The sequence below is a fragment of the Lissotriton helveticus genome, chromosome 6, assembly GCF_964261635.1.
Source record: "Lissotriton helveticus chromosome 6, aLisHel1.1, whole genome shotgun sequence".
In the NCBI taxonomy this organism is placed as follows: domain Eukaryota; kingdom Metazoa; phylum Chordata; class Amphibia; order Caudata; family Salamandridae; genus Lissotriton; species Lissotriton helveticus.
This window is the reverse complement of record NC_136067.1, coordinates 835,606,657-835,624,737: the sequence shown is the minus strand read 5'-3', so window position 1 is coordinate 835,624,737 and position 18,081 is coordinate 835,606,657. Positions and strand designations below refer to the sequence as shown.

Genomic DNA, 18,081 nt, shown 5'->3' with positions numbered 1-18,081 from the left:
CCGCGCAGGGATTGGCTGCCGGCCGGCAGCCCGAGAACAGGAGCAGAGTCGAAGCCCCGGGTCCCCGTGAGGTAAGGAGGGGGACCCGGGTGAAACGCCAGCGCGGAGCCCCCGTGTCTAGGGGGAGCCCCGAAGCAGAAGCGACCTGAGCGGGAGGCCACCCCGCCGGTCTATGCCCCCGAGAGAGGAGCCGGTGAGTTAGGCGGGGCCGGGCACACTGTCGGTGCCAGCCCCGCCTCCCGACCTGAAGCCGGCCGGAGGAGCAGAGTGCCTGCGGGGCTCCCGTTAGGAAGAGGGAGCCCCGATTGTGCTGCAGGAGCCTTGTGGGGTGGGAGGAGAGCCAGGCGGGCTTCCCCCCATGTGTGCCAAGACACCGTGTGTGTCCCCTGAGGCCTCGCCTAGGCCGGGTTGAAACCCCGGGCCCCTGTGAGGAAGGGAGGCCCGGGTGAGGCAAGAGGGTGGCTGCCCAGAGGCAGTTTTGAACCCCCGGGCCCCCGTGAGGAGGAGGGGCCCGGGTGATGCCGCAGAAGAGGAGGGCCTCGAGGCACATTGTCGGTGCCTGGCCCCTACTGAGAAGGAGACCTCCCCAGAACCCCGGTGAGTGGGGTCTACGTTAGACTTTGTGGTGGTTGGTGGGCTGGAGTCGAGGCACAGGGTCGGTGCCCGCCCCAAGGACCGGATTAACTTTCCAGGTGCCCCGTCTGGCAGTGGGCACCTGCAACGTTGGGCCCCCAGCGGAGTCTGTGGCCCCAGTAGACTGTGCCAGTTGAGGAGGCCGATAACTAGCCCATAGGGTCCCCCAAGGAATTATCAATGCCCCCCCCCCCCTGAGTCACGGCCACACCTTATGTCAATGCTGGGTGCTTAGGTTACTGCGCCCCTGTCTATGATTGACGCTACCGTTATGTACTGCCTAGGTGATTTTATAGATAAGGCTTCTGTGCCCCGGGCAGGTGAATGTGTCTTTTCCTTTACAGGTGTGGTGCGCTTCTGTGCCTAGTTTTGATTGTAGGCTGATTACCCTGCTAATGTGGTTATGCTAATGTTATGCCTACACTAAGGTTATTGAGGCCCAGGTATACTGTTGTTTTACACATGATGGGTGTTTGTATGCTTTGGTGCCCATAGGGCAGGTGAAGGTGCCTTTCCTTACAGGTTTGGGCCTGCTGAGCCCCCATGCTGGCCTGACATGCTATTCCAGCCCCGGTTTATGCCCATGTTAAATGCGTTTTAGGCTGATGTTTGATACCCACAGGTTTATGGTGGAGGAAGCCTCGCTGATTTATTACAGGTGCACCTATTTATGATGTACTGTGAAGCCCTGATGTTTTTCCCTTACAGGGGTTGGGTTGGCGTTATGGTGCATAATGTATATCTATGCTAATGTGATATTTTGCAATTACAGCCCTCCCCTAAGGATGAGAGTCTGAGTTGGCCCCACCAGATTGGCCCCAGATCTAATGTCATTTTGATCCCATCCTTTTTCCTTTCAGCATGGACTACTTCCTATGTAAATAATTCCCCCCATTATTCACTTGGCTCTGGCGCCATTCGGCGCCCTGTTGTGACACTACTGTTTTGCATTCTTTTGCCTTGCAGGTTGGAAACCCTACTAAACTACGTATCTTTTTCCAACTCAAACTGGTGTCCTGCCTCTTTTGTGGTGTGCCTGGTGCGTCGTCTGTGGGTACTGCGTGAGTGCTTCACATGTCCTCGAAGTTTGGCCTGCCCGCTTGATGCCATGCTACCCCTTTGGAGATTTGGGCAACCCCCCTTTCCTACACAAACCATATACAAAGAAAGTGGTATAAGAACCACGACTGACATAAATACAAGGCCTAGAGCCTTTAGAACCGCTGGGGCAGCCAGGAACCACCCATGGTAGTGACACAGGGGACCCACAGGGTGCAGTTTCTAAACACACCCACAAATCACCACTAACTTCTGTGGGGAAAGTCGCAGTTGGAAAATTACAGATTAAGGACACTTAGAAGAGGACATGGAGCAAACCCCTTTAGAACTAGGAGGTTCTAGAGTCAACACCTATGGGAGCACCGGAGTACTCAAATTACCTCACCCAGGCAAGCCGGGTGCATAGGTGTCTTTTCGGATTTCATCGTTGATTTCAATGGCGAGCTGCTGAAAAGTGCTGCAGGCGACCAAGTTGAAAGTGTTCGGTGGATCCAAGGGTGGATCGGAGATCTGAAGAACCTGAAAGCAGAGGGGACAGAGTCTGGGACACTAGCCAGTGACCAGGAAGGCGAGGAGAAGATGCCAATCGATGTTGGGTGATTTAATGTGAAGAAGGTGAAGCTTGACTCTTCAGACACGAGGACCAGGAGGCGTCGATGATGACCAGGAGCTGGATTCGAGCTGTCCCACGAAGGATGTCGAGTGCTGTGGTGTCGGTTTCCGGATTGGACCCAACAAGCCTTGGCAACAGCACCCACGCAGAAAGCAAAGATTGGCTTTGGTGCAGACCAGCAAGGTCTGAGGGACTCACCGTTAGGAGGGGGATCAGGGCACGTCTACAGCAACCAGGAAAACCCAAGAAACAGAAGAGTTACCTTCGTGGGGACCCACCAGTCGATGGACCAGGGATCGCGAAGGAGCCTCGAGAGGAAATGCTAGAAGAGGGCCCATGGAACACTCATGGAGTGTAGGCCCTCAATCTTCGGTGCAAATGGTGCTCGGTGCTTGGACTACAAGTAGCCCAATGCATAACTTCGGGAAAGCTCGGGAAGTCGATGCACTTGCAAATGTGCACGGTCTCCAGGAGTTCCGGTCCTACGTCACTCGTGAGGGCAGCGGGTCTCAGCTTTGCTGGGATCTCGTGTCAGCCTCTGAGAAGCCTGGAGGTCTGTGTCCTGAGTCGCAAATCCGTCGGGATCCGGCGGGAGCCTTGGAAATGCAGACCGGCAAGATGCTTCTTTGGTGCCTGTTTGAACAGGGGAGTCACTCCTTGACCCCAAGGAAGATTCTTCTAGTCGATGTAGAATATTGAAGTTCCAGGATATATTCGTCCAGGTGTAATCTGAAGTCCTAAGGACTGGGTTCCTATCCTTATACTAAGATAGGGGGGGTTGGACATACTCTGAGGACCCACCTATGGGAGGATCCAGGGAGGGGGGTGGCTACACCCCTTTCCCTTTGTCCAGTTTCGCGCCAGAGCAGGGGCTGAGTGCCCCTGCAACCGGTTTGAACTGGCATATGCACAGGGACACCAAGTGTACCCCCAGCACTGTCTGAAAAGCATTCTATGAATGCACCCCCCCCAGCCCCAATACACTAAAGCCTGTCTGGGAGGTGGTTACACCTCCCTGTGACAGGAAACCTATTGTCCAAGTCTCCCCTGCCAGTGTTTTCTCCAGCAGCAGGAGGTCAGACTCTTGCCTGTGGCTGCAGCATCCATTTTGTGATGCTGGGGCTCTTTTAAACTATTACCGGTTAGGTAAGTGTGTACATGTCTCTCCCTCTAGAAGGGTGGAATTCTACCCCCGCTGCCAAGAAATTTTTCTATTCGTTTGACACCAAACACAACATGTTTCCATGCAGCCATTCCAAAGTTAGCATTAACCGCGAGGTTATAATGCACTTAAGAGTATATGGTCTGGCTGCATCACAGAACAGCTACAGAGAATAGATTCCGAAAGCTGCAGAGGGGTCCTGCTCATGCATGGGCACCCTCTCACACAAAACCAAGCACTCTGCCTTCAGGATTGATAAGGCCTGCCATAGTAGTGACTTATAGGTTTATATGTGTCAGTGATTAAAGGTAGATATAGGTAACCTATATCTTAGTAAGGGGTGCATGCATCACCTTACCCAGGCTGCAGTAGCAGACCTGTTGAGCCATTTTGGAAGGCTTCCAAGGGGTGGCATGAAACATGCTTTAGCCCCTGGTAGGCCTCTGGGGTACCTATGCCCTTAGTACCTAAGGGACTCACAAGGGTAACCCAGTAACCAATCTGAAGTGTACCTAATGTACATGCAATCAATGTAGAGAGGAAGCAGCTAGGCTGAAGCCTTGATTAGCAGGGATCCCAGCCAAACTAAGTCAAAAACCATCAGAACACCAGGAAAAAAGTGGGGGCAACCAGGTAGTAAGATTCCACCGTCCTACATACACTCCACCTCACCTACATCCAAAAACACATTGTCTTGGCTATCGCCTTGGACAAAATTACCCCCTTTAAATAATGACACACATCCAAAATTCCAAACATTGCCAGCATCCACCCTCACAGCATTCTTGAATACTTCAACGACCTTGATTGGATCTAACCACCTGGAAGACTCCTCGATACCAACTCTCCTCTTTTTAACTTGTACCATGTCTCTCACAACAACTCTATGTCTAGCTCCCACACTCTTCCTTTTACCTTTACCTAAAATATTTCTCATTTTGTTCCTATACTTTTCTACCCTATTGTGATTAGCCTTAAAATTAATGTCAGCAATGTCATCCCAATGCTTCCTCTGGCTCTTTAACCACCAAAGAACTAATCTAGTAATGGGCCTACGTCCCCTTAGTAGTCCAAAAGGGCTTACTGAAGTCACAGAATGTGGTGTAGTTCTATAAGACAATAACAGACTGCAAGGTTTTTCTCCAATTCAATCCCCCTTTAACTGACCATTGTATAGCTTCCTTGATCACACAGTTGAAGCGTTCCATCTGACCATAGGCTTCAGAATGTAATACTGTTATACCCCTATGCGCAATACCACACTTTTCTAGGTACATCCTCATGTACTCCCTTACGAACTGAGGACCTTTGTCAGTTACCACTTCTTGAAGAATCCCTTCCCTACAAAATACTTCATTCATAAATTCTACCACACTTTCTGGCGTGACTTCCTTCACCATCTTGATCTCCTGCCATACAGAGAAATAATCAACCATTACTATACCAAATGCTTCCTGCCCAGGTAAAACTGCAAATGGTCCAATAATGTCCACCCTCAACTTCCTCCATGGCCCACATGGCAATTCAACATGACAAGGATTATAAGGTATGGCTTTTGCAGTTTTATCACTTACAGAACACTTGGAACATTTCGTGACTTGATGTTCCACAAACAAATCCACCCCTGGCCACCAAAAATTCTCCCTGACACGTCTTCTGGTGCAAGAAATACCTAAATGGCCTTCATGAGTAATATCTACAATTCTACCTCCTAAATTGAAAGGTGGTACAAACTTGTCACCTCTAACAACAATGCAATTTTCAATTGCACCTTAAAGTAACTCAATAATTCACTTGATACCTTCCGTTCCTTTGGCCATTCATTTCCAATATACTGCATAACTTTACACAATACCTGACCATTAGCCATTTCTGCTTTCTACTTGGCTTCGGGGATGCTACAACTGTCCCCAACCAAATTCACATCCTTAAACGTGAAAGCAACTTCGCACTTATCTTTCTCCTGCTCAGCTTGCTCTTCACACAGAAGTGGAAGTCTAGACATACAATCCGCATGCACATTGCATTTCCCTGGGACATAGTCAATATTATACTAGAAATTCTGTAACCTAGAAGCTAATCTAGACAACCTTGCCGACATAGTACGTCCTCCACCAGGTGCCATTATATGCACCAATGGTTTGTGATCAGTTTTTAAAATGAACTTAAATGAACTTCGAACCCAGAAGAAAACTCCCGAAGTGCTCTGCCCCCCAAACACAAGCTATCAACTCTCTTTCGATAACAGAGTAGTTCTTTTCAGCATCATGCAATGCATGGGAAGCATGCACAACAATCCACTCCTTTCTACAGTCACGTTGCATCAAAACTCATCCTAAGCCACAACTACTCACGTCAACCATAACACATTCCTTCCCAATGACAAATGGTTTAAGACATGGAGCTTCTACCACCATTTCCTTGAGGGTACTAAACGCAGTGGACATTGTTTCTATCCATACGAATTTCGCATTTTTCTTAAAAGACCTCTAAAAGGATCTACTTTCAAAACGAAATTAGGAATAAACTTGGAGTAAAACTCCATGGGATCTGAAAAACGCTACCAGTTGCTCCTTTGAATTGGGAATGGGTGCCTTTATGATATTTTCTATGTTGCTGCATTTGGGTTTGATTCCTGCACCACTACCGAAACTGGTGAGCAAAACCAGAGACATACATGTTTGTCTGAAGCTATGTGTCTACTTGAAGGGCAGTTACACGAGGATCAAATCATGTCTTAAGCACACACGCTTTAGACCTTAACTATGATTTGGAAGCTAGTTTTTAGGTCTCGCCTGTCGATGCGCATGCGCATCGAGCTTGCGAGACTATTGGGGCTTAAACAGTCTTTAACCAACTTGCAAGGAATCGTGGCGATTCCTTGCAGTGCCCGTGAAATACAAGCTTAATGCGCATGCGCTTAAAAGCGCGTGCACATGCCCCCAGCCGCCTGCCTGCCCCTGCTGCTTTCACACCCTCTCGCCGTCTGTTCCCCCTGCTGCGTCATCAAAGGCTTTCACGGCCGGCCGGCCGTGTAAAGTGCGCTTCAAAGGCCGCTCTCCCCGCTCCGCCCCCTCCCCTGCCCGCCGTGTCGCATTTCTCCTCCCCCCTCCCCTTCTCTGCCTTCCCTCCGTCTTGGATTTTCCCTCTGCTCTTTCCTTTATTCTTTTTCTCTTTCCTTTCACATTCCGTTTCTTTCCTTCCCTAGTTTGTTTCTTTTTTCCTGTTCCATTTTAAACCTTACACTGTATTTTCTGTACTCTTCCTGGGTGCACGCACCTCTTTTAGGACAAACGTTTAATCACACGCAGGGTGATGAACAAGGGGTTACATTTGCATGTTGTTTAGAGCTTCACTTCAAAGGGAACCACTCTCCCGCCCCCTGCTTCACACTTCAAAGGAATGCGCCCACGCCCACACAATGCCGAGAGCATTTCCCGGCCGATTTTCACCTTTTTTTTTAACATTGTAAGTGCTGGCTCAAAACGTCCCGAGTGAAGTCATCATGTATGGCGTTCTATGTTTGCATTTGCGGAAGAAAGAAGCCTGGATCCAAGTCATTTGCCTTAAATAGTGAGGTCCTTGTTGAGCCATGTCACCACTGCGCAATGACTCGTACACCTTATTTGAAACATTTTGCGTGTTTTCAGAAATGCCGGGAGCCTTTGTCACCCATTTAAATCCGGATACTGACATAAACGCACTTTAGGCAGCCATGTTGTACGTCTCTTTCTCTATACGCCAATGTCTGCGTGTCCTCCTCTCCTCCCCCTCTCATTTTTCCCTCCACTCACCCTCCTCTCTCCCTGCCTTGTTTTTATAATGCTCTGTATTTATTACGCCAATGTCTCCGTGTCCTCCTCTCCTTCCCCTCTCATTTTGTCCCCCCCCCCCGTCACCCTCCTCTCTGACTGCCTTGTTTATCTAGTGCTGCACGCCACACGTGCCATTTCCAAATACCTGTAAATGCCATGTGTGATTGTTACCCAGTTTAAGAGAGGCCAGGTAGCTTCACATCACCGCACGTTTCAGCGACGAATGTCCAACTCACTGAACCTTCTTTCCTGCTTAAAAAAAATAAGAGTGAACACTACAACCGGGCGTACTACTCCCACGTGTGATGGGCAATTTGAGACCTATGAAAACCTAACCATTATTTTGGCCACATTTAGATATTACTACCTTACTCGGGACTGCTTAATTCAGCGGCCTCTGCTCTTTTGCAGCTAAACCTCAGAAGCTTCCGGCAGCAGGCTGTTCTCTGCAGCAGCCCCCGAACCCTTTCAGCTATCCTCTAGTTTAAATCCACCCCAAGTACAGTGGCTTCGTAGGGAAGTGTTTCACTGCAGTTCCTTTTAACCTTCTCCATGAATTCAACCCCTGGGACACACCTCGTGCTGGTATTGTGCAATATTCTGCAATTGGCCAATTTAATATCGGGTTAACGTGTTGTTTTGCAACTAGCTGATGTGAAGTGCTTCAGGGTACTACAAACAACTCGTTTTGTAAAGTTAGATCTGCCCTGGTTTGCGGCTTCACATCTCAGTGATTCGTAGATGCTATTTAACTACAACACAGCGTTGCACATTTTTCTCGACTTCGGAAGGATGAGTCCCAATCTCATTTGTGCAAAGTGTTGTAATGGGATTATTGGAGAGTTAGAGAAACGTGCTCACAAGTTACATTTTTATGCAAATCATCTGAGTAAATAAACAATAGCATGGTGCCGTTTGCGTCCTTGACTTGATCTGGTTTTTATTTTTATTTTGCTATTATTCTCACAAAGGCTAAGGTCTGCCTACTTTAGTATTAAGTGCTATACGTCGCATAAGCAACAGCTAACCATTCACTCAACCACGCAACGCCACTCAGCCACGCAACGCCACTCAGCCACGCAACGCCACACACACACACGCAACGCCACACACGCAACGCCACTCACACACGCAACGCCACTCACACACGCAACGCCACTCACACACCCCACGCCACTCACACACGCCACGCCACTCACACACGCCACGCCACTCACACACGCCACGCCACTCAACCACGCAACGCCACTCAACCACGCAACGCCACTCAACCACGCAACGCCACTCAACCCCACTCAACCACGCAACGCCACTCAACCCCACTCAACCACGCAACGCCACTCAACCACGCAACGCCACTCAACCACGCAACGCCACTCAACCACGCAACGCCACTCAACCCCACTCAACCACGCAACGCCACTCACACACGCCACGCCACTCAACAACGCAACGCCACTCAACAACGCAACGCCACTCAACCACGCAACGCCACTCAACCCCACTCAACCACGCAACGCCACTCAACCCCACTCAACCACGCAACGCCACTCAACCACGCAACGCCACTCAACCACGCAACGCCACTCAACCACGCAACGCCACGCAACCACGCAACGCCACTCAACCACGCAACGCCACTCAACCACGCAACGCCACTCAACCACGCAACGCCACTCAACCACGCAACGCCACGCAACCACGCAACGCCACGCAACCACGCAACGCCACGCAACGCCACTCAGCCACGCAACGCCACTCAGCCACGCAACGCCACTCAGCCACGCAACGCCACTCAGCCACGCAACGCCACTCAGCCACGCAACGCCACTCAGCCACGCAACGCCACTCATCCACGCAACGCCACTCATCCACGCAACGCCACTCATCCACGCAACGCCACTCAACCACGCAACGCCACGCAACGCCACTCAGCCACGCAACGCCACTCAGCCACGCAACACCACTCATCCACGCAACGCCACTCATCCACGCAACGCCACTCATCCACGCAACGCCACTCAACCACGCAACGCCACGCAACGCCACTCAGCCACGCAACGCCACTCAGCCACGCAACGCCACTCAGCCACGCAACGCCACTCAGCCACGCAACGCCACTCAGCCACGCAACGCCACTCAGCCACGCAACGCCACTCAGCCACGCAACGCCACTCAGCCACGCAACGCCACTCACACACGCAACGCCACTCATCCATTTGCAAAACGAAAAATGTAAAACTCTTCTATTGCGAGACCTATTGCATTTTCAATGCTTGTTGAGTTTTAGAAGCACTGCGTGTAAGGGATATGCATGTACTGTTAGGTTGGATATGTGTGTCGGATATGTGTGTCTATACTAGTAACTACATGAAGAACCTTGTATATAGCACTTACTAATAAGTCATTATAACTACTCAGGGGAACCCTTTTAAACAACCTTAGAATAATTAAAGATTGAGAAAAGAAACGTGACCTTCTAAACTTATGTTTTGCAATTTGCAATCCACTCCTTGATGCTGTTTCATAACTTACTGAGCTATATTACAGTTATTATAATGTGTCCAGCATGCAACACAAGGCTCTCAATAACAAAAGGACCAACCAATCTGTCTACCTAAAACAAAACTGTGTCCCTTGCATTTCACATTTTGAGCTTTGCTGTCAGCTGGCTACATAAACTAAAATGTGTGACTTACATGTTACAAGTTGTGTTTTACAGCAGGCACATTGACTCCCTGTGCTATTTTAGTAGTCAAACCTATGACTAAAATGAAGATTTCTTCAACAAGTGCAATAACCATCAGTTATCTGAATATCAGTATACCATGGACGTTGTTGGGTAGACGAATATCTCAGAAGGGTGCCTTAACCCATCAGATATTTTCAAAACAGTCTCTTTGTGGTCAATGACGTAAGCTGCAACAGATCACAATTGGCCTCACTGCCAATTCCTTTGGGGGTAGAGTTTTTACAAAAATAAAAATGTGTAAGTCAACTGTCAGACTGCACTCTATATTATTCCTTTCCTCGTCCCTCTCCATCTTTCAGACTGAAACTCCTTGTCCCCATCCCCCAATTTAGGTGTGTTCCAAAGTAAACCTTTTATAGTTCCAGCACTGCCTATTCGTGATATTATTAAACACAATTAAGCGTCGTCTTTGGATGTTAAACAGAAAACAGGAAAAGAGAAATATTTTACCAAACTGTGACTGAATTACACAATGTGTAGCCAGGACATCTTGACTCAAATCCCAACTACCTACCTAAACAAACTGTGTGATCCAGGGCAAATCGCTTCATTTCGCTATGTAAAATGTTCCTTACCCAACCAATTTGAGAGCACTCTTAAGTAATTACCTTCAGTATCTGAACTACACGATACCTTCACTGGTGTGCGACCAATATAAAATCACCTTGATTCACATGCTGGTGGTTCTTTGGACCTTGGCCCCTATGCACCTTTGGTCTAGCAGAGTAACCCTGAGAATCGTTTCTAAGTGTACCTGTGCAGTGGATGTTTCTTCCATGGGATAACATTACTGCATTAGAGTCTCGTGCCTCAAATCTGACAGCTGTGATTTTCTACTGTTTTACCTGTATAGATCCGTAACGTCTAAGGGACTTGCTTGATTCCGATGATGTTCGTGTCTGAAATTATATAAAAATCTGTGTTGTTTTTCTGAATTGGTCTCATGTTTCTCCTCGAGTGTGTGACTCAGTTGTTGACTCTTATGTGTACGGTAGGTGTTTGACACTGCTCTCTGGCTGGCCTAGGCTGCTTGTCCGCACTGCCATGACCATGTACGCCCTAAAATCCCAAAGCCCTACAAACCCCCAAACTTTTTATGAATACGAAATGCCGGGAGGCGCTGCTGTGATATGATGCTTTCTGTACCCCCAGGCTGCACTTCCTTCATAGAGTATTTCCATAAACACATAGTTTAGTGGAATCCGATTGTTAGACTCTTTAAACAACTGCGGACAGAACTGCTCATGGCCCGAGGAATAGGTCTCGCAAAGGAAAACAAGCTTTGTCGTCATGGTGACTGCCGAATTCACTCCATCACAATACTAAAATAAATTTTTAAAAAGCACAGCTGCCTCGAACACAATGCCAAAATCACCTACGGTAAACCATCAGTCTGCCGGCTGGCTGGGACTCGAACCGCAGATCCTCAAAGGAGAGCAGCTCTCTCACCTTTTCATATCCGGAAGCCGGTGGATTCCTCTAGCAAAAGGCTACGCACATCCGGGAGCGCCGGAAGAGACGTCATTGTTCTGCGGCTAGAACGAAGACTGCCGTGAGTTCAATAGCCATTAAAGGGACAGGTGGATTGGCATCGGTCTCTTTATTTTTCCAACTCCACTTCCTTCATCGATTCCAGCGTATACTCAGGTAAGTGCTGCAGCTGTTATAAAAGAGCAGCATCGATCCTCCGCTCTCGGTCCCAGCTGCTCAATTTCTGTCCCAGACCAGCTTCCTCATTTTTCGGAAAGCACGAATTTTCATTAAGGGGGTACATTCAGACGCAGCTCCCTGCATGTGTGTGCTTCGTACGTGTTATAATTAATGCCTGCCTTGCAATGTGTGTGTATTATGTGTGTTTGATGTTTGTCTGTATCAGCCTGCCTGCTTGTTTAATATGCACCTTTTGTGTTTGAGCATGTGTATTTTTGTGTATGTGTGACGTAGTGCGTGCCTGTGTAAGTTGTGGAAAATTGCAAAAAGCCTAAAAAAGGTGTTTTACAGCAAGTTTTTCGCCGTAAGGAAAAATAAATTACTGCCCGTATATTGTAGGTCCCATGTTGGTTCCAAGTGCACCTGCGTGTATTCCAGATTCTCGACCAAATGGAACAGTTTTCGATCTACTGAAAAGGTGTCAATCAAAGAAGGCTAAACACATTTATTTATGTGAATATTGTATATTATGAGCATTACTTGTGTCCTTGCAACTTGTAGTGAGCTTTCATTACTAAATGAATGTGTGCTCTATTGTTGAATCCTGGTCACGTTCCCCAAGCTGTGTAGTGTGCAGAGCAGCACATCTTCTAAAACACTGGCAGTTTTCATGGATGCATTTCAAAGCATAAGGATAAATGCTTCAAATAACTTAGCCGTTGTAATGCTGGTTCCTTATTTTGTTTGCTATTTGTGTAATTGAAAGGCCTGGTTGCCTGTGGCGATTGAGGTTTACGCCCTATTGAGGAAACGTAGTCCGACGCATTCCAACATCTTGCAATATCTACTTTCGCAAAAAAGGCTATCATTCTGGTTTCGTTCCATGTGCATGCAATGTTTTTAACTCGTTTGTATATATTATTGAGACAGGGCCAATTACGTATTCCCTGTTTGCGCTAATTTACCTTGACCGCTAAGATCTCTGTAAAAATGAAGCTGGTCTTGTTACATCTGCCACTATCGATCCCAGCCATATCCAGTTACAACCTGACCTACTGCTAAAGTACTGAGGCAGAGGGATCGAGCCCTGAGATAAATCGCATTAATATTTCTCTTTCTCTCTCTTTCTCTCTCTTTCTCTCTCCCCCCTCCTCGGATCATGTGTTAAATATTTATAAGGTGAAAGCACGCACAAGTTGCAGTAACGCGTGCCTTCCCCATTGATTGAGATCTTATAAGAGGTTTCCCCATGCCCTCTTCTCGTTTGAACTGCGGGTACTGCATGTGTCAACGAGGTATGGGATCCCTTTATGTTAAATTGCATCTCTTACCAAACACCTCTGGCAAAACACTTTTAAGGTCCCAGAGGGGAGACCTATTGGCTATACCAATGCTTTTGCTTTATGTATTTGCCATTGTAATGCCTTTTGTTTCATTTATTAAGCCATTACATATTGCACAATTAACGTACAAGACTACTAGCAAAGCTAATTTCTTTAGCTTAACCCCTTCAGCGCTAATGACAAGGGTAACTCGTCATGGACTTTCCATTGATTTCAATGGAAAGTCAATGGACCTCGCACACACCCCTTAGCAGCCAAGTGGTTAATAAAAGGTGAAACCTATTGCATTTTTAACGCTTGTCCTTTCATGATGGGGGTGCCGGTGGGCAGAGGGTAGCAGGCATCTGACTCTCTATGCATCTGTGGGGATAGGTAACTTGATTTCCCGTCACAAACCCCAGTGTGAAAGTTCACTTATTGATAGTTCTTCTATTTCTCTCATAATGCTTCTACTTTGCTATTACTATTTGTCCTGAGCAGCAAGACCTAAGCATACACTCTGGCTCTCCAAAAATAAAGTTGATTATTAGGTAATTTCCTCAATGGCCTTCAGTGCATGCCCAAACACTTCTTTGTAGTCCAAAATCTAGGCATATTAGATAGAAATTGCACCAGGTCAGTGTACTTTTTGGGGTGCTTTCTCCAATTAAATCTGTTAATCAGTTTGATATGCTTTGTATTTTACCTCTGAAACTAAAACCACGCACAAACTAATTCCTGATTTTTATATCTAGCAGGACATAATCATGGCTTCATTCAACGTCCTGTTTTTCACTTGCGATCATTCTGTGTGTGTTCGAAAAGATGGTGACTTCCTGCTTTTAGACAATCCCGGGGAAGTTCTTTGTAAATGGCTGGTCGAAAATGTAGATGAAGCTGGTCGGCCAATCACCGAAGAGAGAGATTTTAAAGCTATGATTCTGTTCCAATCATCTGGTAAGCACAATAAGTAAACCTTTATAATAAGTTTGCAACTGCAGGATAACGGTACAAATTACCAACCTGTTTCAGTAAAAACCTACATTTGTGATTAACTAATCCAATAATGGACAGTAAAAATGAACATGCATGTCCCCACATATGCCTTGGATTGCTCTCCAGAGACAAATGTAACACATATGAAAAGGACTGAAATGTTTAGCTTGTGGCACTACTATAAGGCAGCCATTTTTGGATAAACTATTTTATTTAGGCAACTTTTTTTCAGGAGGTTCAAGTTCAGGCTTACAATGTGTACTGTCTGTCAAGGAAAACTTACTTGCTTGGTTATGGATGGATTGTACATTTGTCCTTTATTATCAATACCTCTTTATTTATATATTATGGCTAGAGCGTGAAGATATATTGCAAGTGGTCAATGTGTTCTTTTCTGTTTTGAAGTTTATATGTAAATATATATATTTTTTCTCTTGCTTTTTTTTAGTGAAGAAACGGTGTCTAATGATTCAGGATATTTTTCATGAGCTAATTGCAAGCTATTCTGGCACGACAGAGGGTCTAAAACAGGTGTTACTTCAAAGGGCACTGGAGAAAAAGCAGATGTTAATGGACTGTGGCAATCGGGGAAGCGCTGGTAGACTTAAGAGGGTGTTACGCGAACTACAAGAGGAAGAAATTGCAGAGAAAAGATGCAAGGACAAGAAAGCCAAGCAGAGTGGACTGGAGTATATAAGAGTTGGTAACAAAGCTCATGCTGAAAGCACAACTTTTCAGCCTGGTGATGCAAGTTCGCGGATGAATTTGCAGAAACTTGAAAACCTGGCCCTTTTAGCAGGGATGGCTAGTGTCCTTCATCAAAAATCCACAACTAAAAATGATGCATCAGACCGTGAAAATGAACTTGTCTTGGAGTCCACGCTTAAATCCAAATATCAAGGACAAAAACATGCCTCCCTTCACCACGTCATCCTAGAGTAATCAACACTCATTCTGAAAATATAATGGGGCCATTCTGATGTAATCAATAGCCACCCTGAAGCTGTCATAGGATCATCCAGGAATAATCCACACTCATCCAGAAATTGTCATGGGATCATTCCAGAGTAATCCACTTCCATCCTGGAGCGGTTATAGGATCATCCTGGAATAATTGACAGTCATCCCTAAATTAGCTAGAACCCATCCTGGAGTAATTCTCCCTCATCCTGAAGTTGTCACTTAGTATTCGTGGAGTTGTAAAAGGTAATCACTCCCTGCCAGCAGAAGTCATCAGAACACCATCCTACTGTAGTTTTTGTGATGAGTCTAGGTTCGTCATCACATTTACATTTGTTGTCCTACAGGCATACTTCAGGATGGCTTGGGATGACTTCCCCAGATAATTGCAGGAATAGCCTGACTAATCATCAGATGAGTCCAGAATGACTCCAGGATGATCTTCCTTTTTGACATGGGCTAGGTCAAAGTAATCAAGGCAATTTCGTTTGTTTTTCAGAATGATGGAAAAGGGAGGGAAATTAAAAAATAACAGTAAACTTTCACGATCGCTCATGGCAAAATAATGAACACAATGTTTATGCGGACGCTTCAGCTAAAGCGCAGAGGAGGCAGATATGAATCATGGGAGACAAAAATGCTCACTTGGGGAATGTTCTTAAGGTTGTAAGAAAAAAAAATCAGTGAACCACGATTATAGATTATTTAAATAAATCTTGGCAGTAAATTGGATCGAAATCTTGGCAGTAAATTGGATCACCGCTGGAAATGTGTATAGCCCCCGGTAAAACCTCGTTAAATAATAAGCGCCGTGTGCTGAAAAGATCAATGGAAAATACGCCCTTTAATAAGGCCACAAAATTTTTGGGGGGCGGGGGTTCTTGAAGTGGAGGTCTAAGTTCCAGCCAGGCCAAAATTTCCAGCCCTGGCACTACACTTGAGAATGCGCTACCCACCAATTTTATTTGCGATATTCCTCGTCTAAACAAGTTCACATCACATGTGGTTGTCGCTACTGTACACTTGACACGCCAGAAACAATCTTTGTAGAAATTACGAACACCTAAGATTTAACACTACTGGTTTAGGTGCATTAAACTCAGGAGTGGGCACGCTAATTCAAATAGTACTAAGTCGCCACTTGTCGGCTACTTACACGGGCCGCCTGTGAATTCAGCTTAATGTCTGCAGTTCGTTGTTGATCTTTTAAGATATGTAATTTGTCTATATTTTCACCACTTCCGGGTCGCTTAACAACTGATCTCATGACAGAACGTATTCTGGGAGTCAGAGGGACTGGTAAGTGTAAAGTGGCTTATGATTGGAGGGTGTGGCGCACCTCATCCAATCCTAGTGCGCGTCACGGAATCTGAACTACCGACTGGTTGTGGCGTCTGCAAGCGTCTCTGTATGAGCCGTTCTCCAGAACAGAAGACCGCTTTCTAGAGTGGACTGCTCTTTTAGCTGGGAAAGTCCCCGAAGTGACTCCTTTACGGACCTGGCATCAGGCTATCTCAGGCGGTGGACGTGACGCCGCAGCTCGCGCGGTTCAGCACAGGAAGAGCGTCAGGGATAAGCAGGGGGTGGTCCACCGAGGAATGGTTGCACCCAGCCAAAGGGCTCCCGTGGTCGGTCGGTCGGATGACGGCCACTTCTGTTCACAACTGACTGTGTCCCGGCTGGTTGGGAGGGGGCCCTACTGACCACGTGCCTGGTGTTCAATAGGGGTCGCTGTTCCGTTTGTTATATGACAGTTGTTCGATTCTCACGTTGCTGTTCACACTGATTGTCTATGTTGTGGGCAAGTGTAGAGTACAGGTTAGTGTAAGTATTTCCTTAGTGTAAGTATTTCCTTTATGTCATTCCTTATGTGAGGTAATTACATTCTGTGGCGCGCACTTTTGAAGAGAATGTTTATCTTCAAAAGTGCATCGCTCGTGTTGAACATGAGCAATTGTAAGTTTCTGTTAACAGTAGCTATTTAGCTGTTGGCTTTAGTCGTATGCAGATGTGCTCCCGTATCTTGCTGCTTCTACTTGAATAAACTACAAGGGATTTGTTCATTTCATCTATTTGTCCTGTGGAACTTTATTATCATCCATACTCTACATTTGGCGACGATGGAGAAGCATTAAGTGGCATTTTACTAAAATTTGTGCAACTGCAATTTGAAAGCAAAAGATGACGCTTTCATTTCACATACCTCTTCAACCTCTCCTGTGTTTTCCGAAGAAACCCGGATCATTTGCGTTAAAGAACAGCCTTTTCGTGAGTTTTTGACCTTTTTCTTTGATTCCGACCGGATAATTGGCCAAGGACGAAGTCACTCATGACGCGAAGATCGACGTCACGGTGACAGATTGAAACAACGTCACCACGTTTTTGCACGTCTTGGCGGCCATCTTAGATTCACAAAGAAATTGGTTTCCTTGGCAACGGAAAACGGAATCGGCACATTTAGCAAGGAAAACGAAGCATCCAACTCGCGCTGCTTGTTTTTCACTCGCTGTTCAGATAAAAGAGGTATTGCTGTACATTATTTTATGTGATATATATAAGAGTTAATCTTTACTTTAAGGATTATTTTACAATAAATAAATCCTAGACTTAAGAAATAAAAGAAATTGTATATTTCAACTCACCTCAAATATTTTAAATATGGCTACCAACCAACAAATAGTTTATTTGGAACATTTTTTACCAACTCCTGGAAAACCAAAAGAGGCATGGAAGTTATGGATAAAAAATGTTGAAAATTATTTGGTTGCAATTGGAGCAGATGAGTATTCTTCTAAAAGAAAACTTGCTATTTTATATAGTCATTTGGGGACTGCTGGAAGGGAAATTTTCAACAATCTTCCTGTTTTACAACCTCCATCTGGTAATGGAGAAGGATGGAACGAATTTACTGGGGCAATCTTACGCCGTAACAATTTTTTTTTAGAGGAACCTAGTGTCATGATGGAACGTTCTACTTTCATGAAAAGAAGACAGGAGCAACACGAGTCTGTTGAAGAGTTTATATCGGCACTAAGGAATTTAGCGGCTGAATGTAATTTTGGACCATATTTTGATACCGTTTTGAGAGATCAATTTGTTTATAAGTGTTTCCACAAGAA

The 18,081-nt window shown here is 46.1% G+C and overlaps 2 protein-coding genes across 5 annotated transcripts in view; one reads left to right on the top strand and one right to left on the bottom strand.

Moving 5' to 3' along the window:
• Positions 1-11,600, bottom strand: part of ATG5 (autophagy related 5) — a 540,258-nt gene extending 528,658 nt beyond the window's left edge. The window contains exon 1 of one of the 3 annotated variants that reach the window (XM_078648434.1): positions 11,484-11,600. The gene's annotated coding sequence lies outside the window, so the exon portion shown is untranslated. Of the gene's footprint in view, positions 1-11,409 lie in introns of all 3 variants that reach the window. The other 2 variants (XM_078648433.1, XM_078648435.1) reach the window with 2 other exon arrangements.
• On the top strand, positions 11,558-17,029 carry LOC144763126 (uncharacterized). 2 transcript variants are annotated; one of them, XM_078648436.1, is made up of 3 exons: positions 11,558-11,681; positions 13,762-13,963; positions 14,451-17,029. In XM_078648436.1, the coding sequence occupies exons 2-3, from the start codon at positions 13,774-13,776 to the stop codon at positions 14,942-14,944; spliced, it is 684 nt and encodes a 227-aa protein (XP_078504562.1). In that variant the 5' UTR covers positions 11,558-11,681; positions 13,762-13,773; the 3' UTR covers positions 14,945-17,029. The 2 variants fall into 2 exon arrangements, with proteins under 2 accessions (XP_078504562.1, XP_078504563.1); XM_078648437.1 differs by having other exon boundaries at positions 11,572-11,681; positions 13,765-13,963; positions 14,451-15,073.
• Positions 17,030-18,081: the final 1,052 nt, after the last annotated feature.